At 41.8% G+C, this 26,073-nt stretch overlaps 1 protein-coding gene across 10 annotated transcripts in view; it reads right to left on the bottom strand.

Moving 5' to 3' along the window:
• ehbp1l1b (EH domain binding protein 1-like 1b) overlaps positions 1-22,530 on the bottom strand; it is a 30,073-nt gene extending 7,543 nt beyond the window's left edge. For 2 of the 10 annotated variants that reach the window (XM_085364597.1, XM_085364598.1), the window contains exons 1-17: positions 21,619-22,530; positions 17,781-17,838; positions 17,606-17,701; positions 15,737-15,790; positions 15,377-15,555; positions 15,050-15,168; positions 14,841-14,930; positions 12,001-12,753; positions 10,008-10,073; positions 9,776-9,913; positions 9,409-9,654; positions 9,064-9,268; positions 7,651-7,992; positions 5,955-7,505; positions 3,913-4,431; positions 3,494-3,598; positions 1,024-2,199 (exon numbers count right to left, since the gene is read on the bottom strand). In XM_085364597.1, the coding sequence (XP_085220723.1) occupies positions 1,024-2,199; positions 3,494-3,598; positions 3,913-4,431; positions 5,955-7,505; positions 7,651-7,992; positions 9,064-9,268; positions 9,409-9,654; positions 9,776-9,913; positions 10,008-10,073; positions 12,001-12,753; positions 14,841-14,930; positions 15,050-15,168; positions 15,377-15,555; positions 15,737-15,790; positions 17,606-17,701; positions 17,781-17,838; positions 21,619-21,722 (5,801 nt within the window). In that variant the 5' untranslated portion in view covers positions 21,723-22,530. Of the gene's footprint in view, positions 1-1,023; positions 2,200-3,493; positions 3,599-3,912; positions 4,432-4,588; positions 4,862-5,954; positions 7,506-7,650; positions 7,993-9,063; positions 9,269-9,408; positions 9,655-9,775; positions 9,914-10,007; positions 10,074-12,000; positions 12,754-14,840; positions 14,931-15,049; positions 15,169-15,376; positions 15,556-15,736; positions 15,791-17,605; positions 17,702-17,780; positions 17,839-21,618 lie in introns of all 10 variants that reach the window. The other 8 variants (XM_085364606.1, XM_085364599.1, XM_085364602.1 and 5 more) reach the window with 8 other exon arrangements.
• Between the last annotated feature and the right edge of the window lie 3,543 nt (positions 22,531-26,073).

The following is a 26,073-nucleotide window of genomic DNA, read 5'->3' as shown; positions in this document are numbered from 1 at the left end:
CCTTTCTTTGCAAACACACCTTCATTCATCTCAAGCAACCACATATTTACCCTTTCAAGATCACAAACGTCTAAAGATTCAAGGACAAACATTTTGATGAACTAAGGGTAGTGCATGGTGGATGTTAAAGCTCACTGTGCTTTTCCCACACTCAGCTATTTTTATGTCATTCCTTGGACATCTTGTTAGGAAAAGATTTTCACAGAGAGTCCCGGAGCATTAGTAGAACCAAGGCCTAGCAATGAGATTATACTAGTTTTGACTTTCTCTAGCCTCGAATGCATCACAGCATCTGAACATCAAAACAATCAATGCATCCACGCCACTTGACATTCTGTGAAGCTGCACTGATTACAGAACTATGTAAGTAGACGTGTCATATTCATGTAGACAGCAAAAATAACTCATGCAGTAGATGCACATACATCCATTGCATGCTTTTTTATTTTCATGCTTGCAAGATTTACTGCTACACATTTGTCTAAACAACAACTGAAAGCCTATGGTTAACTACTAAAAGTTCATATTTGCAATTTTTCCATAGATTTACAGGAGACTATCAATGGGCTACACTGACACTGAAACACTGAAAGATAACATAATCTTAACTTTGATTATTACCCTCCTCAGTTTACAGTAAATGGAAATAAAGAACTGTTCAACTGAGTAGAAGCGTGCTATGTAAGTACCAGTCGACTCCAATAAGCATGGAGTTTAGGTCACAGCGAATTAGGAAGCTGAGGAGAAGATGGGACATATAATAATAATTAATCCAGAACAACAATAATGGTCTAATGATGTTCTTTGGAAGGTTGCATGTATGATTCACAAGCAAATACATGACTCTTTCATAAGAAGGACATGCACGGCCAGGCCAAACGCTCAGTGGGGTTTAACTAACGTGATTTCCCCCGGAGTTAAAGAAAACACAGTCCAGAGATCCATTAGAAGCAACGAGCATAACTCTCTCTTTACTCACCTCTCTCCCTGTGGCTATTTATCTCTCCCATACCCCTTACTCACCCTGCTTCCCCTTCCATGTACAGCTCAGCCAGCCAGATGGATCCAAGATCTTCCTGTCCCCTCTCATATGATATTTCCTCAACATCATCCTCTCTCAGCCACTCTGGGATGGCTCCATGTTTAAGATAGGATTTGCCTTTTTTAAGTGATTTGAAGCCAGGATCATCCATGGTTTTCTTAACAATACAAACATAGTCCTCAGCTTTGCTGGTTTTAGTTTTGGCTGCAGGGGCAGAATCAGCCGGGCTGGTCAATACTTCAGCATTAGATATTACAGTGTTTGCTAGTTTAGGATCAGAACTGAATCCTGATTCCTCATTATTACCTTGTGACCTCTCATCATATGCAATATCCTCTAATTCTACCTCCCTCAGTGGCGGACAGTTGTTTTGTTGGCTGCTATCCACTTTCTGGTTGACTTTTTCTAAAGCAAGAACAGGAAGGGCCTCTGTCCTCCACTGTGGGGTTTCTCCATGGTTGTCCTCCTTTCCTTTTCCTTTCTTCTCTTTTTTCTTTACTTCCTCATTGACATCCTTTCTCTGTTGCTTTGTTTCGGGCTCTGTTTCCCTTTTCTCCTTATGCTCATTCCCTTGCCTTGTTTCGTCCACTCCATTCCTTTCTTCCTTTCCCTCTTTTATCCCTTCTCTCTCACTCATCCTCATCTCCTTTCTCCCTTTTTCCAACCTTTTTCTTGCCTCTTCTTTTTCCCTCTCCAACCTGTGTTTCTCTTTCTTTGCTTCCTCTTCCCTCTCCTTCCTGTCTCTCACTTGCTTCTCTGCCCTCTTGATGTTTTCCACCTTTTCTCTCTCCTCTCTCTCCCTGTTCCCTTCTCTTTCTTTCTCCTGTTCACTAGCAGCTCTTCTCAGAATTGCCACCAGATTGTGTGCCTCGTTTAAAGATGAGCACTCTTTTTTCTGAGTCTCAGAAACTTTTTCTTCTGCAGTCGCCTGACTCTCTGCTGTGTCAGAGAAGTCTGTGGGTGGCAAAATGTCCACATCAATGGGAATCGGTGGATCATTATCCGCCTCAGAGGAACACAAGATCTCCGGATCTACTTCATGTAAACATGGCTGGAGTTCATTATTTATAAGGTGGCATGGCTGTTTGATAGAGGGTTGCGGTTGACCTGCAAGAGTCGATCCTGATGTGTTCAGGATGGAGGCCACTGTCTCGTAGCTAAAGGGCAGATACGAACAACAGGAAAACTGTGAGACAGAGCTCACCCGAAAACGACCTGCTTCATGAGCTCTGAACACTGTGACAGAGGGTGAGACAACATGTTTGATTAAAAATAGTTCCTTCCCAGACTTTGTTTTGGTGCTTTTCCAAAATGCGGTGCAAAAGCACCCAAAAGAAACACTGTTTGCTACAGCGAGAGCAACTCTGCACAGCATACCGATTTTTCTCTTTGACGGGATTAGGAACAAGTGAAATACTTTCTGGTGGCACAGAGCTGAGAGCTCAGATCGGCCCACAGATAAGCCAGCAGCTACATATGCAAGATGAATCCTCAAAGAGCCACTCAATACTTAAAAACCACATTGGCAAAGCCAGCCCACCACATAATCAAAACAATCACAAAGATCCACTGGATGGTGCATTCTCCAGCGATGGATGCTTTTATATGCAGCCAGTTTAAATGCCACGAAAGCAGTTAATAAACATCAAAATGTTTCAGTACTTCACTGAAAGTTGCCACGCAGCAACTTTTTTAGAGATGAGGTAATAATGCATTAACGTGTAGGCTCTTACATAATGAGGTTAATGTATTAAATGTTTTACCTCGTCTAATATTTCTTCGGTCTGTTACACTACCACCCTTCATTTCTTTACATTTTGCTTCCAAGGAGCTAGAATTTTATTTTTTTTGGTGTGTGTAATTTTTAAAATCATGATGAGCAATAGTTAATAGTTCGTTTTTTAACATATCACAACACTGACCAATGAATCACTGCAGCATAAATAAGGATCCTAACTCGAGGGATGAACCAGTGTTAGTGTCTACCTCTCTGCACTGAATTATACTTGTTATTAATCTCTGGCTGTCTTCCACAGCATGTCTTTTGTCCTGTCTTCCCTCACTCATCCCAGCCAGTCATGGCAGATGGTCGTCCCTCCCCGAGCCTGGTACTGCCAGAGGTTTCTTTCTGTTAAAAGGGAGTTTTTCCTTTCCTCTGTTGCCAAAGTGCTTGCTCATATAGGGGGTCATATGATTGTTGGGTTTTTCTCTGTATGTATTATTGTAGAGTCTACCTTACAATATAAAGCGCCTTGAGGGAACAGTTGTTGTGATTTGGCGCTGTATAAATAAAATTGAATTGAATTAGACAACAAGAACCAATTTTAAATGGTATCTTTAGGGGCTTTGTTAATAGCAACCCGTTGCAATAAAAGCATATCTGGATAGAAAAACACACAGTAGAAGTCCACACAGTAGCACACACACACGGACACACACAGAGAGACTCACCCTCTGTATAACACCCCAACTACTGCTGACATGAAACCAGCAGGCGCCTCCCTCTGCTGCTCTGCAACACACACATCTGCCTCTGTGTGCGCACATTTCTCAGCACTACCAGACACACACACACACACACACACACACACACACACACACACACACACACACACACACACACACACACACACACACACACACAGGTCCATTATATACTTGTGTAAAGCTCTCATCAAACCGCTCCATTTGAAATACCACTGCAGCACTGACAGAGGTCAATATAAAGAAAACAGCTTCAGGTGAGGTTAGTTGCAGTTGCTGAGTAAGCACTTGATAGGCTGCAGCACCCAGAGGAACGTTAGCCATTAAAATGCGCATGTGGTGTCATGCCATGCAGCAAACACTGCAAGCAACCATCGCTGACTCACCCCCCTATTACACCTTCCTCCTCTTTCAGCTTCTCCTCCTTTGCTTCCTTGCTTTCACTACTTTCCATCCCTTTTTCCACTCCTATCTCGGTGGTGGTCTCCTCCACAGCTGCCCACAGCTGTTTTTCTGCCTCGCACACTGGGTCCTTATTGTTGATGAAATGCTCGTGACCACCAGGCACGGCATCGGCTGGTTTCTCCTCATCTGCTCCCTCCTGTTGTGGTTTTCCTGATGGATGAAGAACTTGTTCCGGCCGCAGTTCTGGTTTTGGTTTCGAGGGCTGAAGTGGCTCCAGCGCCAGAGTCACATGCTCTCCAGCTTCTTGGGGGGGAACCTCGACTGAGGGTGCTGATTCCACGCTGGGTCCCTCTGGCTCTTTAGGCTCCTTTTTAACTGCCGGTGCGCTGGGCTGAGAAGAGGGTGCGGCAATATGATGTTCATCTCCATCTTTTGCTTTAACTGGTTGGCTCTCTTGCCTAACAGGCGTGTGCACCTCAGCAGCATCCTCTCCGTGTGAGCTAGAAGAGAGGGAAAACCACATGAAGGATATATCCACTAATTGGCATTTCGTACAAACATGGTTAGGAAACCAAACAATTAGCGAGGCATGCGAAGCACAAACAAGAGGATTAAGCAGAGAAGCAGACAAAGATGTGCCCCCTAGTCTGTTCTTACCCTCTGCACAAAGGTTTTGTACCCTCCTCGGCAGAGATTTTTTCAGGTGTAACTTTCCCACTTCTCCCTTCTAGCACTTTCCATAGAGGAATCTCTGCATCAGACAGCCTCTGTTGAGGTGGCACCACCATCGAGACCTCTAATATAACTGCTTTATTCTGGGCTGTTGGCTGAACAGCAGGGCCAGGCAGAGTACATGTGGCAGAGACTTTCTTTTCTGGCACAACAATGTTTGACAGTGAACCCTCCCTTATGAGAGACAGTTGCCCAAGACTGGAGAGAAAGGAAAAACAGGAAGAAAAGGAGCAGAGGACAGCTATTATTAATTATAAAAAACAAACAGAAGTAGGGGTGAGCGATGACGGACAGCTGAGATATACCAGGGGCAAGACCACCGATATCAGTACCAGTTATTACAGCAGGATGCAAACCTCCACCAAAGCTGCTCACTCTCTGGGCAGTATGTACTTCTAAGGGAACAGTACTGTGTTTTGTATATATTCACTTTATTAAGCTGAATACCTTCAGCTTATTATAAAGCATTATACTATATATATTATATATATATTACATAAATTATATTTGTCTTCAAAGATGTAACACATTTTGGGATTAACTTAAATAAAAAGCAGATGTGAAATGTAAAAGTGAGGTCAGACGTCAAATGTGACCTGATATTTGGATGCAAACTATAATTTAAGTGTTATTTATAATCCCCAGTATCATTTCCTGAACGTTGCCAATACAAACAAAGGCAGCTTATTTGACCTTTCACAAGAGGTCAGAGGTCTAAAGTAACCTTATACTTAGAATCGCCATTGATCATTCCATATATGGATATATGTTGTCAGTACAAGCAGTGGCAGTAAGAAACATAGTTTTAAATAGATCTATATAGCATTATTATAAATTTGGCCATCAGATCAATATTTTGAACTTGAAAGTGAGATGATATTTTAAATGTTTATACAGTACTATGTTGACAACACATAATACACTTGTAAGAATCATACATTATAAATTTTAAGCCTTTTGTTGACTTTCAACCAATAATTCATCTTTGTGTTTAAGTACAGAATAACACACATGGGAAAGCTACAAAAACATGACCTCCTTGGCAGAAGTATTAGGCGAGAGAGCAGAGAATCCTGAAAAAATCACCACAAAGTAATCAGACGGATTCAGCTTCACGCAGCTTTAAGTCGGAAATAAGTGATTTTTAAGATCATGAACTCAGTTTCAAGTTTTGAGTCTCTCTGATTTCATTTGCTGATTAAAGAAGAAGCCATCTGTGTTTACAGACCACACAAAGCGCAATCAGCACGCACAGAGTGAAATCACCACTTATTTCAGAACTATAACTCACCGCTCGCTGGAGTTTGGTTTCCGAACTGATGGAGGGGCATACTCTCTGTCTTGTGATTGGTTGGGAATTTGTGAGGGAAGCCGCTTGGATGCAGTGCTGCTTTTGACCAGCGGAGGGAAGTGAGGAGCAGGAAGTTTTGTTTGTGTCACATTTTTAAGAGCCGCGTTGGCGTGTTTGGTACCAGCAGGGGTCATGTGTGTGTTTAACTCAGAAATGGACAAGGAGGGAACTGTTTTCATCTTTTCTTTGTCTTCATCTGACTTGTTGGCCTCCAGACTGCAGACCGATGCTGCTCGAGCCTCCTTCTTCTTTCTTCTCTCCATCTCCTCCTCCTGCAGCTTCTGCTTTTGTTTTTCTTCATTCTTTTTCCTGTCTTCTTCCTCTTTCACTTTCATTTCAGCTTTCTCTTTCTCCTCTCTCTGCCTCTTCACCTCATCTTCCTTCTTTTTTCTCTCCTCCCCCTCCTTTTTCTTCTTCTCTGCCTCCTGTATTCTCAGCTCCTCTTGAAGTCGCCTTTTCTTTTCTTCTTTTTCCCTTTTGATTCTCTCCATTTCCTCCCTTTGTATCCTCTCCTTTTCTTTCTGCTCCTTTACGAGCCTCTCTCTCCTCTCCTCCTGCCTTCTCATCTCCTCTTGTAGTTGCCTCTTCTTTTCTTCTTCTTCCCTATTAATTCTATCCATTTCCTCCCTTTGTATCCTCTCCTTCTCTTTCTGCTCCTTTAAGAGCCTCTCTCTCCTCGCCTCCTCTTCACATCTTTTCTCTTCCTCTTCCTTTTTCTTCCTCTCCATCCTTTCTATCTCCTTCTCTCTCTCCTCTTTGAGTCGTCTCTCCTTTTCTTCCGCTTCTCTCTTCTTTCTCTCCTCTGACTCTTTGAGTTTTTTCTCCTCCTCCTCCCTTTTTCTTCTCTCTTCCTCCTCTATTATTTTCTGCTGCTCCTTCTCTTTGGCCTCTTTCAAGCGTTTCTCCTCCACCTTTCTTTTTTCCTCTTCCTCTGCGAGCCTCTTTTTCTCTTCCTCCCTTCTTTTTCTTTGCTCCTCAACTGCTCTCCGCTCCTCTATCTTTTTCTCCTCCTCTTCCTTCATCTTTTTGATGAATCTTTCTCTTTCAAGTCTTCGCTCCTCCTCCCTCTGGAGTTTTTCCTTTTCCTCCTCCAGCTCCAGGAGTCTCATCTCTTCCTCTCTTTTTCTCCTCTCCTCCTCATCTCGCTTCCTCATCTCCTCTTCTACCCTCAATTTCTCCTGTTTCTCTTTCTTCTCCTTCAGGAGTCTCTCCTCCTCACGTTTCATCCTTTCTTTCTCCTTCTTGATCTCTTCCTCCTCCTGTAAGAGTCTCTTCTTCTCCTCTTCCAACAGTCTCTTCTTCTCTTCCTCATGTTTTCTCCTCTCTTCTTGCTTTAAGAACATGGCCTTTTGCTCTTCCTCTTTTCGCCTCCTTTCCTCCTCTTGTTTCTTTTGAATTTCTGCCTCCCTCTGCTTCTCCTGCTCCTTTGCGATTGCTGCTCCCTCTAATTGCTTTTCTCCGTACTTCTTTTCATTGGTTTTTTGTTCAAGACTGCAGAACAGATACACAATATACCTTAAGGCTTTATTTCTCTGTCTGCGTGTATCACCTTCATCATCACTTCACATTCTGCAACCTTAGCATTTGTTTTCGAAAATAATTATTCCTGATTGCATCCTTGAATATAAATACTCACCCTGGGGGACACCTTTTGATAGTATCGTGCTTAGAGTCATCCTCTTCCAGAAACAAACCCCTTGATTCTTGTCTCTGGTTAGGCGACTCAAAGATAACATCATCAAAGTCAGACTCTGGCTCTGGCTTTGCCAAGGGCGGCTTTTCTGTGTTAATGGAGCTACTAATACTCTCACTGGAAGGCTTTTTAACATCAATTTGCTCTGGAACATTGGGCTGTTTAGGAGTTATAAATGCTGCCACGACAGTGGTGGAGGGCTGCTGGGGAGTGGCGCGCTCGCAGGAAGCAAAGGGCCAAGGAGGGGGTGGCGCTATGATCAGCTCTGAGCGGGTCTGGGGAGGACTAGGGACAGAAATATTGGAGGTCAGGCTCAACAGATAAGCAGCTGAGATTACAGAAAGCTGAGAGTGCAGACCAGACCAGGATATCAAGGCAACAGGAGGCAGAAATCAAAGCGCTTTGCAACTGTTGGCATATGTTAGCATCATGGAAGCACAATCACAAACAAGAAGCAACTGTGATGCGCTGGGGAAGTGCACACTGACAATTATTGTAGTCCTTCATCTAGTAACATGAACAGCAGACTGAAGCACTAATTTGGGGATAATTTGGATGATCGTTAGAGCTGATAAGCCAATGATCAATGCTCCTTATTAGGTTTTTATAGTTTGTTCCATTTTTGTTTGAAAATAGGACCAAACAATTGTAGGAGCGTTGCTGTCCAGCAGCTATGTTATCAGTGGTATTGAATAGTTAAATCTGGGTGTCTTAGATGGCTGTTTAGGGAAATATGCTTATTTGTTGTCTTGCAGCGTTCACAGATTTCCACTAAACATGAAGCCTCCACCAGCAGACGGTTACCTTTGTACAGCATCAAAGTCCAGACTGACACATCAGACTGAGTCGATGAGCTCTTCTAAAACTCGCTTATTAGGAGCTCATATCTTGTTTTTGTTGCCAATCCAGGTAAACTGTTTCCCCTGCTTCCAGTTTTTATGTGAGCATAACAGCTTGAGGTCATTTGATTAATACTTGAGGTCATCAATTGAATTTTTATGTTTAAATCTGCCAAAAAAAGATTTCCTTATTCCTTAAAACAGTATCGCAAATTCAAACATACAGCACATCTAAGACTGCCTTTAAAAACAAATCAAAAAGATTACAGGAAGACGAAAAAAAAGGAAGTGAGCCTTCTAACTTTTTGTCTTTGTTTCAATATGAACAAGTGTTGTCATCTTTGCTGTTTCTCCTGCACTCAGTTAGATCTGCTCCCAGTCCACAAGACACAGCGTAACCTTTGCGGTCTGACAGAATTTCCACTCACACAGCAGTTTCAGGCCAAACATATCTTCAGGGCACCAAACCTTGCAATCTAAATTTATCCCTTCATGTGATATCGTCCCATGACCTCACCTGATCCGCACTGGTCCGACTTTGTTTTCTGCGATGGTCACCTTTGAATCCTGGGCTGCTCTGACTGGCTGATTGGACATCTTGCTGTGTAAAGCTGTCCCTTTGTTTTTGGGGGAATCCTTGGATTGGTGCAGAGGGCTTGCGGATGCTTCTTTCACTGCTGAGGTCGTTTCCTCATCCACCTGAGCGAGGGGGAATGTTAAGCCTATACAGAATGAGAAGGAAAGATCAGAACATACTTTGCACAAAAGGAGGAAAGACTGTTTTTGCTTTAAACTGGATATTTTCAGATAGAAGAATGAGGAAAATGTCTTTGAAATGAGGATGATTTGCAGGCCAGTGTACCTGACCGACTGGAGCTGGTATGTGCTGGAGGAGCAGAAGGACGAGATACAGTGAGAGGTGAGGAGAAAAAGGCAGGCTTTGGTAGAGAAGAGGATTGAGTGGGTGAAGTGCAGAGGATAGAAGCAGGACAGACTGGAGCCACTGGGTCACAGAGGGCATCAAGATCAGGACTAGTTAACAGAGGAACAGGGGCGATGTCCCCATCAGCTCTAACAGAGTCAGATTTCAACTTTGCTCCGTGAGCACCTGGAAAATGAGAAGGAATGACAGGAAGGATGATTTCCAGGATGAAGACAGAGGAGAAACACTGAGAAATAACTACAGAACCTATGAAAGATCAGAAATAGGAAAAGCTGCCTTCAATTACCTGACTCTGAGCTAGAGGTGGGAGATTTTGGAAGAGGGGGTACGGATGAAAGAAGAGGGGCATCAGAAGAAAAAGGAGAGGGAGAAGTTGGGCGGGCGACTGACTTGACAATTTGAGGTCTGAAAATGTGAGAATGTCCTGCCAGAGGATAACACAAAATGTTTAAGTTATTAAACAGAGAACAGAGAGGATAAGCATTGCTTTTGTTAAGACTGTAAACACAGAGACAGACCAGAGGCTGAAGCAGAATCATCTGCAGTTTGAACCTCTGGGGGGCGCCACTGGTATGAAACAGGAGCTGAGGAGAAGAGAAGTGTGAACACAAGAGGAAGAAAGAAAGACTAAAGTTGGTATAAGGAAAGAGTGAGCTAACAACATTATTCCAGTTTAAAGACATATAGAAAAGAGTTATGTACAATATTTTATTTTATTCACTTTATAACAATGAAATCCTTAAAAATGCCTTCTCAGGTCTGTATCTGTATGTGTTTTTGCATGTAGTTTTACAGGGCCAAAAGCTTTTTTAATTCTTTTAATTTATTAAGCCACTTAAAAATGACCTATGAATCACTGAAGGATAAAAAGGGCACCTAACTCAAGGGATGGACCAGTGTTGTGTTTAAACAGAACAAACCTAGTAAATAAATGGTATCTTTAAATCTTTAGGCACTTTGTTGCTGGCTGCCTGTCGCAAAAACACATCTTTTCTTCATTCTTATCTCTTCAAATTGTTGTCTATATGAAGAGCTACTGTCAGAGTCAGTCAAGTATATATTTGTAATAGTACATAAACAGTGTTGGGGAGTAACGGAATACATGTACCGCCGTTACGTATTTAAAATACAAAATATGAGTAACTGTATTCCGTTACAGTTACCGTTTAAAAAGGTGGTATTCAGAATACAGTTACTTTGTTGAAATAAATGGATTACACTGCGGTACTTTCCCGTTTCATTTTGTCGCGGGTCAGGACTGTTTGGGTTTTGTTTGACAGCTACGTTCTGTTGTTCCAGGCGGCAGCGTTACGGTTGCCATGGTTACAGGGCGACGCGCTCTCTCTCTGCGACTGTGTGTTTCCTGGGTGAGAGAGCGCCTTTTCGTTGTTGTTGTTGTTGTTGTGCTAAGCTAACAGGCAGAATGCTACAAGCATAGCTCTAAAGAATGTAGCATCATGGGCAGTGTAGTCCGTGTTGCAGGGAGAATGGACTGCCATACCCGTTATGGGTCTGTGAGCGCGAGGAGGGAGAAAAAGGGGAGTAGGAAGGTACGAGTTGTCATCGAGGAAAAACGGGAGCTGGAAGCATGTAAATATAATAATAACCACTTCAGCCAAGAAGAGTGCCTTACGAGCCCAGTTGTAAGTAAGCTATTAAGACTCGACTGTACACCGTGTTCGTGTTTTCCTCCGAAAACAATAAGTTCCGTTGGAGCAGCCTTTCAACGCCTCTCTCTGTCTTTCGCAAGAAAAATTGACCCACACAACAAAGTAAAGCTATTTTTCGGCTACGAGCCGACAGGGACCCCGCCGTATTAGTCAGAGGTCCCTTTACTACAGTTCGGAGTCGCGGACCTTCAGTAATAGTAATAAATCACACAGCAATAGTACATTCACGTTGTTGTAAAAAGCACGATAATATATTAAGTAATCCAAAGTATTCAGAATACGTTACTGTCATTGAGTAACGTAACAGAATACGTTACAGAATACATTTTGGGGCATGTATTCTGTATTCTGTAATGGAATACATTTTAAAAGTAACCTTCCCAACACTGTACATAAATGACAGATGGGTGGCTCATTTAAATATATAGATGTAACTAACGCCTGTACACGAGCCACATGGATTCAGTTACATGAAGGATTAAGCAAACAGCTAATATTCGACAGACAGAGCAGACTTTGAATGTTGACAGATGTTAAATGAAAAGAGGCAAACTATTTAAAAAATGAATATAAGAATGAGCATAAACAACTAATTTATCTTGCTCTGAGACAGTCACACAACATTCAGATGTTTCACTCAAAATTCTGAAATCATCACAAGCTGAACATGCATATAGCTTCCTCCCAACACAACACAACAGTCCATTCTCTGTTTCACTCTATCTGTTTCCATGGGCATGAAGCTAAATCATACATAAGTGGAAACGAAATCAGACGGTCACACATCATTCATCAGTTTGTCTGAAGCATGCAGCATGCCTACCAGCCAGCCTCTCATTACCTTTTGCAGAGCCTGACTGGAAGATTTTTGGCAGAGAGGGAGGCTGAGAGATGGTCCAGGTGAGTGGAGGGTGAGATGATGGAGGTTCAGAGGACAGGGTAGATTTTGTTGGGAAGGAAGATTTGATAGAAAGGGGCTGGGAGCCAGTGGATTTGGGTTTATGCGGGAGAGAAGTAGATACGGTTAGTGAAGACTTCTGTAAAGTGATGGAAGATGATGTTACAATGGGCTCAGGTGATGACGGTGAAGTGGAGGGAAGTTTGGGAGGTACAGAAGAAATGCTCGTGGGAGGTACACAGGCAGCCTTTGAGGACAGAGAAGAGAGTGTGTTTGAGTCTGCAGCACCTTCACTGCAACTGGATGAAGAATTCACAGGAACTGACACCAGTGAGGCAGGAGGTAAAGGAGACACAGATTCAGAGGATTTAGGAGATGGAGTGTGGGCGGGCACATCAGGCAGAGGAAGGACAGAAGGCATACTCTGGATTGAAGGAGCATCTGCTGTGATCTGGGAGCTTGGAGCTTTAGAGTCAGTCAGAGAAGAAGCTTCAGGAAGAACAGGATTGGCAGATTTCTTATGCTTGGACCTGGGTGATGGCTGAGGGGAGGGGCCAGGGGATGGCTGGATCTCTGACTGGACAGGAGTAGTGGACAAGGGACGTCGCGAGCGGCGTGGAGAAGGGCGGGGGGCAATTGGTAAAGGAGGCCGAGAGTGCACAGCGAGACTGGAAGGACCACCATCACTTCCACTGGCTGCATTAATACATGGAAGGATGGATAGAAGGATAGATTAATGAAAGTAGATTAGAAAAGAAAGAGTAAGAAAGAAAAGTGAATGAAATGTGCATATGAATATGATGCAATGGAATGGCAAACTAGGTTACTCTTGAGATAAGCCTATGGGTATTCCTTCTTAGGTGTGATACAAGAAGAAATAACCCAAAGTCCATTTATAAATCTTCATTTGGACAGTTGTGGTCACAAGTTAATATCTGACCATCATTGGCATGAACGTCATGATAATTTTGGGGGTTTAGTGATTTCTTTGAATTGTTCTTTTTCCAGGGTGGAATAATTGTGCAGTAAACATCTATAACGACTTTATTTAGGGTTTTCTCTAATTAACACAGGGTCAAAAGAATACATTCAGGCTCAAATACACCCCCACAATTATTTGGTTAAATGCTCCTCTTGACCTGATGATTTTGGTAGCCATCAACAAGCTTCTGGCATAATTCTGGCTGGAAGTTTTCAGCAGTCTTCTTAGCAGAATTGGCAGAGTTCATTTAAATTGGTTGGTTTCCTGGCACAGACCTGACTTTTAAGTGTAGTTCCCAAACCTTGTGGTAAAGTGAAAGAATTTAGAGGTCGTCCTCCTTCTTCATTATTTCATAAACGTTGTGTAATCTACCAGTAACACTGGCAGCAAAACAGCCCCAGAGCATGACGCTACCAACACCACCATGCTTGACAGCTGGTGCAAATCAAATCAAATCAAATCAAATCACTTTTTATTGTCACATCACATGTGCAGGCACACTGGCACAGCACATGCGAGTGAAATTCTTGTGTGCGAGCCCCACAAGCAACAGAGATGTGCAAACACAACAACACAAACGAGCAAAATACAAGAATGGCCAACCTGAAACTAATAAATATATGTACAATATATAATAGTGTATGCATTTCTGGATGTGTATACTAAATATTTTCCTACGTGTGTGTGTGTGTGTGTGTGTGTGTGTGTGTGTGTGTGTGTGTGTGTGTGTATACACATTTTTACAAATTAAATAGTAAAAAAATAAAATAAAATAATAATAATAATAATAATAATAAAATATATAAAATATACAGAGTTGAATATGTGCAAAACAAGTGGCATTTATATACAGTGTGGAGTGCATAATGTTGCATTGTTCATAGGTTTGAAAGCCTCGCCTTTAGTACTCCAAACATACCTCTTGTCATTTTGGCGAAATAGTCTGATCAAAAACTTTTTTTCAGAAGATATTTGGCTTCTCCATGTGAGGAGCTGCAAATCAACTTTGGAGCAGAGGCTTCTTTCTTGCTCTGCACCCTCTCAGTTCATGGTGATGTAAAACTCACTTAACTATGGACAGTGACGCTGGTGTTCCAGCACTTCCTGGTTCATAGCAGGCCTGAGCCTTGATGGTTCCTGGTTGTTCCTGAACACCTCAACCACATTCCTCTCATCTGACAGTGACAGTTTGGATTTTCTTTAACACCTTGGCAAAATGTGCTTTTATACAATTATTTGAACTGATGATCTTGGAATTGTTGTTTAGAAGCTGTTCACAGCTTGTATAACTCTACAACCTACAGCTATGCTGCAAAGAGAAACTGCAAGTTGTAGTAAATCATGATCACTAAAGAAAAGCTAATAGGCACTGTCAAGCTAAAAGATACTGTAGAGCCTTCAGCACCACTTGTTGAAATATTTAATTGGAAGAACTCCTCTGCGTCTGAATGTCTCTCCAAATTCAAATACAACGTAGTTGCAGCAAATAAAAAAGAAAACCGTATGAAGCAACGCTAATGTCTGTTTGGACACAAAAACCTCAGCGTGTTCAATGCTGTCTCCGCGTAAACTTCAGTATATTGGTGGCAGTATTTTACCATCACATGATTCCTAATCGTGTTTAGTATGTGGACGAGAAATATGTGGTGTCCAAAGGACTGTCCATTCATGCAGTAAGGACCACAGAATAAATGACAGAAGTATGTGAAATACTGCAATATATATAAACTTAGCTAGCCAGTGAGAGACAGGCAGAGATGCAAACAGTAAGTGAGAGTAGCAAGGGGGGAGAAAGCGCTACCTGAGGATGGCAAAGTGGATGCCGTGGAGTGTCGCTTGTCAGGTGGAGGGGGAGCAGGGCGATTTGGACGGGTAAGAGTGTGTGGGACAACTGGAGCAGCAGAAAAAGGGCAGAGTGGAAAAACATACGGAAATAAGAACAGAAAAGGAAAGCAGAGGAAAAGGAAATGTCAAGAGGTCAAAAAACTGTGTTGGTGTAATCCTGCCTACCTGTGGCAGTCACAGACTTCTTATCTTCCTCTTCATCGCTCTCATTGAAGTCGTCCAGGTTGCCGATATCTGTGGGTTTGACGCTCATCAAGCTGGCAAGACTTTGCATGTCTTCATCACTGAAGAACAAGAAAAACACGCACCACAACCTCATTACCAACCCCACCAATAGGAAGCACTCTTTATGAAAAAAAAGTGTTTTCAAATGCTTTTACTCTTTAAGCTATGACTCATTTATTAAACTCAGGTTAAAAGTGCTATTGTCACACCTCCCTGATGTAGAACAGCAGTAAGAGTAAGTAAGTAGTGGTAACTTAAACTACTCACGTGGCTTTTCCCTCTCGAATAAAGACACATGAGAGGGACAGCTTGAGCGTGGCCTCCACAACTTTGACAGACAGTGGCTTCAGCTTCAGCGTCAGGTCAGTCTGGGTTAGCGTGGGGCTAGCAAACCGCTTCAGGTTGATGTCAGCGGATGCCAGCACCTTACGGTGACCTTTATTTTCCTGTAAATAACATAAACAAGTATTATACACCATATTCTTTGATTTCTACTTGGTGATTAAGCTGAGTCTGAATTTTATAACTGGATGTCTGAGCTATTTAGGTTTGGCTATTTTATTGGCAAACCTTTTGTTTATTTTTCTACTTATAAACAGTTTTAGTCAGGCATAGAGAGATACTTACACCCTCAATGACAAAGGTCCATTCTTTGTCTTCAAATTCATCAGCATTGGCATCCTGAGGGGATTATCATAAAAATACAGACTGTTTAGTGGGACATCCTCCTAAAATTGTATCCACATATCCACACATATGCCAGAGTCTTCAGGTGTACTACATAAACTCTATAAAGTCCTGTGAAAAACAGGAGTACATGCAGTACACTGTTACTGTGTCCAGGAGGGAAGGAATTATCTGGTTTTAATTCTAGGAGACGGTAAGTAGCAGCCAAGTGATACTTATCAAATTCACTTGATTAAATAATCACTAACACATGTGAGCACCTCAATAGAAGCTGGAGTTTGGGCAGTTTCCTGGTCTGAAAGACTGGACTTTGCAACGCTCAGAAAGCTACTTTCAGTTTTTTCCCTTATTCACAGGGAGTCACCAAAGTAGGTAACTCTGCATATTGAATGTGGCAGCATGGCTTAGCTTTGCAATGCTGTATCTTAAAAAACTACAAGACTTCTGGAACAATGAGATGATACCAGAATAGAGATGTTTAGCCATATTGCACAGCACCGAGTTTGACTGAAACTTCTGTCTGACAGCTACAGTCTGGCTAGAATTATGCAGTTTATCAAGCACAGCAACAAATCTCCAACAGAATGACTGAAAAAAAGTCAGAATTCAGATCTCATCTTGATTTAAATGCAGTGGCAGGACCTTAAGAGCGTTGTGGATAAACAAATGGAAACTTCTAGCAAAAAAAGAGTAGCCCAAATTCCTCCACAGCGATGTGAAACACTGATAATGTTACACAGAAAACAATTACTTCAAGTTATTTCTGTTAAAGATGGATTATAAGCTGATGATTCATGGACTGTACTTAGGACTGATTTGAGTCCTGTGGAAATGACCTTTTTCACATGACTGTATATTGAATTTATTTAAAAGATGGACTTAAAAGCAATTCCAGTCCAGCCAGCACTTAAACATGCATTCTTTTTAAAGGCCAGCAGAGAGCAGCCCCTTTAGCAAAAAGAAGACTGGTTGTTTGGAAGTCTATGGAATAATAAGCCTCTGTTCCCTTGTCTGTGACCTCAGTCAACACTTTCCTGCTGAGTTTATGGTCTTAGATGCTGGTCTTGAGTCTTATTTACTAAAACACATTTAAATTATAGTCCCTTTTGGAGATACAAAGGATGATAATGAAAGGTATATCCATCATGTTTGGCTTCAGAATGCCAAATTGTCAAAATGCTCAGTTCGAAGTTTTACAACAGGACTTTGTTAACCCATGTTTAATGTCATAGTGTCTATATTCATCCTTATATATACTTTTCCACACTTACCGACCGCTTTTCCCGCATATATATTCTACATCTCTTTTATTCTGAGCAATTAAACTCTTTATCTATATTACTTCCACACCTTAAATCGATTCGGAATCACCAAACACCCTAAAATGACTAGGCATGACTAGACAGTGGGAGGAGTACCTGCAAAACCCCCCACACAGGAACAGGGTCCAGAGTCACACAGCAGACCAGTTAGAACATTTGAAGCCAGAACCTTCTTGCTATGAGATAATGCGACTAACCACTAACTAACCATGGTGTTAACTTGACTCTAAGGAAAGCCTAAGTTTAAACTTTGGCTTAATAAAGTATTCTAAACTACTGAAGGATTAAAAAATGATCTTTCTAAAAGGGACTTTTCGTAACATTTAGGGCCACAGTAAACCATTCACACAAGGATTAACTTGTTCAAGCCACCCAGAAACAACTTGTGCCCTGACCTTTGTTATATGTTTCCCTCATTTATTCAGGTTTTTCATTTACTTTGTTATTACATTGTAAATAGTACACTCTGTACACTGGGTGTTGGTACCTTGAAGAGAGTAACAGAGATGTCGATGTTTTCCGGGACAGGCCACACTACCATGCCTCTGTAGGGGTTCTTGATTCCAGGTTGCCAACTGTGGAGCTGCAGAAGAAATAACGCATTAACAGAGCTGTGAGGAGGTGTGTATGTGTTTATGTGTGCGGTGTTTTGGTGACTTCACCTTGGAACACATTCGTCTGTTCCTCCTGGTCCACACCACCCTCAGCTTGTCTGGTTGCCTAAAGAAACACGAACACACATCAAAACAGAAGTGCCATTTTCCCTCAGGCCATTGTACGTCAGTCATACCTAATACACTCTTTGCTCATAAGCAAGCGAGTTCTCAGAACAAAGTAGACACGATCCAAACTAGATAACACAAGTAAGAGATCTTGTGACTGCTGAATAATAATTCCTCTGTGCCAATGAAAGAACATGATGTGTGTTTATTTGTGAAGATGGTTGTCAGCAAATCTATGCAGGTCTGTGAAGATGTGATGCTGTGCATTTACGTGTTAAAGTGTTAGAGTACAACAAGTTACCACATGAAACATGTTACAAGTGTGTACCTGTCTTTTTGTAAATGTGTGTTTTATAACATCTGTTTCTGTGTTTCTATTGTATTTCTCAGCCCTCTGTGGCACAGGAAGTGAGACAGGAAGCTGCACAGTCATATGACCTAAATTTGTATGACTATAAGGCGTGCCTATGACAGGAAGAGAGGAGCCCCCATAACAGGACACAAGATACTAACAAATGCAGGCACCGATCCACATAATACCCCTTTGGGCCGCCACTAATACTACTACTAATAGTAGTAATAAATGTCAATAATAGTGTTATAACAATGTTATATATTATTCATATTTATTCCTTTGTCTGGGCCAGGGGAAATAATAATTCTGTATGTTGTCTTGCAGCACTTTACCGCACTATTTTTGAACATTTTTAAAAAGTGGACAACAAAAATATTGTAATAATACAGAGAAAACCCTAACAATCAGATGACACCCTATGAGCAAGCACTTGGTGTCAGTGGGAAGGAAAAGCTCCCTTTTAATAGGAAGAAATCTCTGGCAAAACCAGAATTATAGTGCATCATGGGAAGCCCTGAGCAACTTAGGTCTATTGTAAGTGTAAGTAAGGGAGGGTGCAGAGTTATTTGATCCAGTCATAACTATAAGGTTTATCAAAAAGGAAAGTTTTAAGCCTAATCTTAAAACTAGACAGGGCGTCTGTCTCCAGAATCCAAACTGGGAGCTGGTTCCACAGAAGAGGAGCCTGAAAGCTTAAGGCTCTGCCTCCCATTCTACTTTTAAAAATCCCGCAGTCTGAGAGCCAAGTGCTCTCTATGAGTCAAAGAGCACCGCTCTCACCGCTATGGAGGAATAACTCATAATACTCTTTAAATCTCATTGCTAAGCCCTACTACATTACATTTATACATGAAGTATTCCAATACATACAAAAACGACAGCAATAGTTTTTAGATGGTCCATGTGGTCTCACGTTTCAGTGCATCAGTGTTCAAGTATGGCTGAGAAGGCTTTGTGAGCACATGTGTTTGTGCGGTATGTGTGTCAGGGGGTCAGGGAGTGCCATCAGAAATAGCCTGGTAGCCACAGAGATGCAGAGGAGACGGAAAGAATACATTAAATAAAAATCAGAGACATTAACATTTGCTGAAAGGAAATATAATCTATAATACGAAGATGTGAAAAGATCTATTGGGCACAGTTACAATGGGCAGCGGTGGAGAGTTGACACTGGTTTTAAAGAAGCAAACAATGGTGGTGCAATACAGCTCAGTAACATGTGATTACTGCACACCACAGCTCAACAGACAATAGTTTTCTTATCCCACGACTGCTTAGATGAGTGGTAAACATGACTCGCCTCTGTGTTGAAATGTCCGCATGCAGCGCTAAGTGTTAGATATAAGCGTAGCTGTCTCTTCAGCAAACCTGCTCACTTACTCACCAACATCTCTCATGGTTTGGTCACATGAAGCGTTTCTAAGACATAAAAATAGTCTTGTTGCTAAGTCTTTTATTATGCCTGTGTCACTTCACCGCCTCTGTCAACATTAGTTCATTTTCTAAATGTTGTCTCCGGGTCCTTTTTAAATCCCCCCCTGTATTTTTGCTTCTTTTATCCAACCTGATTGACCCTAACCTTTCTTTTACTTAAAATTTCCACCTTTGTTACTATTGAACATGTGTCTCAGTACAGAAAGTCGATGATCTTAAATAATAGGCTAACACCCCCTCAAACACAGACACATGCGCACAGAATATTTGTAGAGGGACCCACATGTGGCCAAAGAGTTCACTTCCTGTCAGTAACCTCAGAGTTTAATCACGTTCAAACATGTGTTGATCACCAACACATACATTGAGCACACATGACTGAAACTTTGGATGAATCTCTGGTGGTGTCCTCACTTCCTCTTTACTCCTCCCTTTCCTTCTCTGTCTGTGGTTATGACAGTGGAAGTTAAAGACTCTGATTTCATCACTCTGAATGTAGGAAGTAAATCACTCAGTTGCCTTTATAGGTTTTACACCACAGATGTATACCTGTGTCTTTCTGCTGTTGATCAAACTCTTTAAACCTTTTTGAGCCACTCTGTTCTTTATTGAGGTCTGTGCTGGAAACCCAATTAATACATCATTTAATGTAATCTGAACAGATAAGAAGGTGCAGTGTGGTCCAAACTGACAACTGGGTGAAAGTTTAAAGATGTTGCTGAAGCTGTTAACAGAGGAGATTGCACTTGGGATTTTAAGATTATGATAATGTGTAATACCACTTCCAGTCACGTGAAAAAGAAAGTTTTCACAGTCCTCGTGCAGTTATGTGAAACGCTAAGTACACACAATGATTCAGTAGCTTGTAGAAAAACGTTTAGCATCAATGACTTAAACTGAGCTTTTCTCTGTATCTTTATTGGTCTCGTACATCATTATGGGGGATTTTTAGCTCACCTTTCTTTACAGTGTTGCTTCAGTTCATTGAGGTTTTTTGGCATTTGTTTATACGCAGCTCTCTTAAGGTCCTGCAGTAAATTCAATCAGGTTGACTTTGAATGGGCCGTTGCAACACATCGATTCTTTTCCTTTTCAGCCACTCTTGATAGATTTGCTGCTGTGCATGGGATCATTGTTCTCTTGCATGACCCAGTTTGGGTCATGCAAGGACATGACAGGTGTGACAAGGACAGATAGCCTCATATGCAGGAGTTCATGGCTGATCCCATGTCTTCAAGGTCTCCAGGTCCTGTCGCTTCAAAACAAGCCCAAATCATCACACCTCCACCACCGTGCTTGGCAGGACTGCACAGAGTCCTGTGAAAACTTTCTGTTTCACATGACTGCATGGCAATAGTTTTACTTTCCTTTTTTTAATGCCAGTGCCTCACACTTTTGCTGACAAATTAACATTTCTTTTTGTATTTTTTTTAATCGCATTGTAGTGTCTTTTCTAAGTTTTTGTTTTATTTGCATCAACTCTTTTATTATCTCTCTTTTTTTAAGTAGCTGGCTTAGTTAGCTATAGTCTAAAAACCTTGCCCTTGACCCCTGAAGCTGACACTTTTGACTTATTTTGCTTTCCGTATATCAGTTTGAGTCATATAACGTTTCAGCTTCCAAAAGTTTTGTGTAACCTAACGAGCTTTAGCCTCATAAAATAGTTTATTTAAATCCCAGACATGAACTAACAACGATGAGCATGACTGGACACTATAGAGGGTCCTACATGCGCATGGTCACAGCAGTGGACATATCACGTCCACGCAGGCGGGGTGGGGAATCGAACCCGCACTGTCAGCTCAGCACATGGGGGACGCCCTCATCGTCCTCAATGTAGCGGAAAACACCCACGATATGAGATAAACATAGAAGTCCTAGAAGGCTTATTATAGCTAATAACAGGCTTCACACGGTATCAGGAGGCTACTCACATCTCCAACAATAAAAATCGTGAGCAAATAGATGCAGAAAAGCGCATTTACTCACCATTTTTTAGTACACTCCAAAACGAGTTCCTGGTAAGAAGCGATGAACTGAAACTTTGAAGCCTTTTTACCAACTCGCTGCAGTCTTTTCCACACCGAAGTCATAACTTCCAGCGGTTAAAATAAAACCTAAGAAAGAGGAAAACTGAAGAAGCCCTCCGCCTGACAATAATCCAACTTTGTCCGCTGCTTGTGCTCCTTATAAGGCTTTCTTCTTCCTTCTCTGCTGCTGCTGCTCCTGTTGCTTATAATGAACTTCACACAAGCTGTGACTTGCGCTCATTGGCACCGAGTTGAATCACACACTGACACACAACAAAAAGGACAGAAATGTCGCCATGTACCGAGAAGCAAGAGCCGAACACCGTGAACAGGCAGCTGAAGAGTCAGTAAAGAGGAACCGATTCCGCTCTGTCATTAACACAAGCTTCAAATTAATACGACAGCAGCCCGAAGTTTCAGTCAGACCACTGCAGGAGCTCTCACTGACTCTTTCTGCCAGTAATCCACACGTGGAGACGGCGCAGCTGACTCAAGCGTGGGGTTGTTGTAATATAGGTCTGCTTCCTTTAGAGTTAGTTAACCCTCCCTTTTTTCATGGGTGAAAGCAGCCAGCAACAGAGAGACAGGCAGAGTCAGACAGGATATGCAAAGACTGATGCAGTGGTATGCAAACTCCTTTATCTTGCTGCTTGTGTGGAGGCACTGAGGTGACAGTCCTCAGTTATACCTGCAGACTTTGATCCTAGCTATCTTGAACAGCCTTATCTGACATTTAACTTAATCAGCCGTTCATAATCTCATCTCCAGCAAGCTGAAAGCACACTGTGTCTTGAAATTGCGTTTTTCAAATTGGGTATATAACTGAAATCACTTTCTGAGTTTCGGCTGCGTCATCCAACGCTCACTCAGGAAAGTGTGGATCATGTAGTTAGAGGAATAGTTTCCACTGAGGAGAGCCAATAGACTACAGACCAGTGTGTGTTTGTGTGTGTATGCGTGTGTGTAAGATAGGTCAAGGCACAGGGATTTTCCTCAGTGAGAGCAGGAGTGTATTTATAGGATGGAGAACAGGGATTGATGGATGGACAGAGGCAGCTGGAGTAGAGGAGTGTGGGGCAGCAGCAGCAGGGGGGTAACTCTCTCATGACTCAGAGTTGGGCTAATGTTACTCTTTGGTTCGGTATTCAACACAGCATTATACCTCTCAGTACCTCTGCCCAATCCTACTCTAAACATGTACACAGACACACACATAACAGCCTGCGGTGTCATCTCATCCCCTCTTTTGTTAATTGGTGCTCTCTGCAGTCAGTAAAACGAATTTCTGTCTACTGTAAACACTTGCTGCTGTCTGGCCTCTTCTACTGTAGCACAAACATGTCATTTTTGTGTTGTCTCTTTTATTTTCATATCACTTTTGTTTCTCTTTGCCTATCTGGGTTATTTCCCAGCTGTAGGTACTGACCTCACAAGTCAGTGTATTGTAGCTCTGGTAGTATTATTCCCCTTTCCAGCTTTGCCTGCTGTCACCACCCCTTCTGATGTCTATTTGTTTTACTAATCACTGACTGTTGAATTTACAGTAACTGAGTCATACGATACCAATAGTGATAAAAAAGGCTTCTATGAGACGAGCAGTGAGCAGTGTGAAAATTTACATTTGCATTGAGCCTAAAAGGCCAAACCACAAAAACATTCTGGTGATGGATGAGATAGAGAGCATGAACACAGACACACACACGCACACACACAGAAATTCAGCCCAACTCTCATTTAGAGTGACAGAGAGGCATATTCTAACAATATCCACAACATGTGTTGATTATAAATAGAGAACAGCGTGAGACGTTCTTCTCAGACATCTCTCCAAAGCAAATGGTTTTCCCCATGCTGCAGCCATGTAGGATGACCTCAGAGAAGGAGGAGGAGAAGGTGGAGGACTGCAGGAGCTCTCTCTTGGCTGAAGGCAGCATGTCCCCTGTTGGTCATATTTGGCAATACCACCCCCTGGTTGTCTTTAACCGAATGCAGGAATACTGTTCATATCTGTGGCACACGCTGAAGTTATATTCCAAGACTTCAATGCAAAGTAGAAAGAAAAACCATGATGTGCAAAGTCACTTGTTAAACACAGACACTGACTTTCAAACGTTTAATGACACCTTAATATATCTGCATTCATGACCTCTGAACAGGATTCCATCAGGATTTACTCAGGAATCATTTCTGATAATCTGAAGGTCGATTTTGTTATCGCTGGAGTCTCAAGAGGAAGCAAAATGGTTTGTCTTGTATGCATAATTTTAAAAAACAGGTTGTTTTCCCCCATACACTGCTGTTGAAAACCTATGGTCATTTAACACATTGAAGTGAAGTAAGAAAATCTTGAAGAAATCACAAACCTCCCTGATACTACTGTGTGAAGGATGAAACTCTAGGATTGCAACTCAGAGTCTCTAAAACCTCCCACTGTATCACACACAGTGGCAAACAGCTGATTAGGAACATGAAAGCATCCTGTTTGACATAAAAAAAACAAGTAAGTTTCTTTGTATTAAACATGGACAGAGAAAAATGACAAAATCCTCATGAAACCACAAACTGCATGCCTGCATTCACATCTCTGTGAATGCAGGCATGCATTTTCAGAATCAAACAACAAGCACGTTGGAGCATGTAGATGGCACAAAATATGCCTGCACAGTGCTAACATCTGATCTTACTCGTCTCTCTTGATTTTCTTCTCCAGCAGTGGCTGTAAGTGCTCCTGCAGGACAGCGAGTGCAAGTTAGTGTATTTTTGCTTGGAGTAGCATACAACTTTTGAATGAGTGTAAATTTTTACCAAGTTGCAAAGTTCTGGATCCCACATAGATTAGGGAACCTTTACACAATTCTCATATCAAGCATGCAGCACGACGAGAGAAAACGGACTTTACAACTTCATGTTTTCAGATAAATTCAACTAATCTAAGGTTAAATTTCAACCTGAGGTTTATAAGAGGAAGAAACGGCCACATAAGTTGTTATAAACTGTTTCAAACTTCCCCTCTGACATTACCAATCACATCAGGAGAATGGCAAATAAAGCTGTCATGGATATACACACACCAGTCAAAAGTTTGGACACAGCTTCTCATTTAATGGTTTTTCTTTATTTTTACTACTTTCTACATTGTAGACACATACTGAAAACATCAAATGCATGAAGCAAGATATATGGAGTCATGTAGCAAAAAAATAAATATATATGTTTTATATTTTAGATTCCTGAAAGTAGCCACCCTTTGCTTTGTTGACAGCCTTTGCCTTCTATCAATGAGCTTCATGATGTAGTCAGCTGAAATGGTTTTCGCTTCACAGGTCAGGGTTTATTTGTGAAATTTCTTGCCTTCTTGATGGGGTTGGGACCATCAGTTGTGTTGTGCAGAAGTCACAGCTGGTACACAGCTGACAGCTTTCTTTGACAACTGTTAGAATTCATATTATGGCAAAAACCAACCAGCTAAGTAAAGAGAAATGACAGCCCATCATTACTTTAAAAACTGAAGGTCAGTCAGTCCAGAAAATGGAAAAACTTGGAATGTGTCCCCAAGTTTAGTTGCAAAAACCATCAAGTGCTACGATGAAACTAGCACACATGATGACCGGCCCAGGAAATGAAGACCAAGAGTCACCTCTGCTGCTGAGGATAAATTCATCCACGTCACCAGCCTCAGAAATCGCAAGAGACAAGGAAGAAGAGAGAACTCTTGTGTGCTTCTTATCTTTCTCCACTTCCTTAGAGAATCCATTATCAGCATTCAAAGAGGGATTGAACAGAACAGAGAAGCGCCAAAGTAAAACATCTGTGCTTGCCACTTGAAAAAAATAAAATAAACAACTACAGCTCAAGTTTCATTTTGAGACGCTGTTATGGAGTCATTAGAATGACAGTGTTTTTGACAGGGCGTAGTAGTTTAAATTGGGTATAGGTGTGGATGCAAGGTAAAAGAAGCTCCGAAGTGCATAGAATAAACTGCTGTATAAATATTTGTGTGAAAAGATGAATGTGGCTTGCAAAACAGGTCATTTTTATTTTATTTTCTATAAAACCTCCTGTGTAAATCCTGTTATCTATAATGTTTACCAATATATAAAAAAAAAAAAAAAAAAAAAAAAAAATCTGGAAGATGATCACTTTTGGACTGGATGCTTCCTCACCTGATGTGCAATTTCTCCGAGCCCCAGCAGCATCCCCTGCTGGAGGTCAGGATGTTGCAAGCCCTTGGGCAGCAGCAGCTTCAGTGATGAAAAGACACCACCCAGTGGACAGTCAGCTCCGTGGCACAAACTCTTCCATCACATCATCGGGAGACGCAATGGCACAGATAAAACATGGAAAACAAACCTTAAGTGGAAACAGTCCTTATTTCTGTTTTATTCTCACAGAAAATAGCTGCCCCATCGAACCA

The sequence above is a fragment of the Diplotaxodon limnothrissa genome, linkage group LG10 (genome assembly GCF_057381915.1).
Source record: "Diplotaxodon limnothrissa isolate DT_005_m linkage group LG10, D_limnothrissa_male_GT1.1, whole genome shotgun sequence".
Classification (NCBI taxonomy): Eukaryota; Metazoa; Chordata; class Actinopteri; order Cichliformes; family Cichlidae; genus Diplotaxodon; species Diplotaxodon limnothrissa.
The sequence above is the reverse complement of the archived record's forward strand: the minus strand, read 5'-3'. Positions and strand labels throughout refer to the sequence as shown.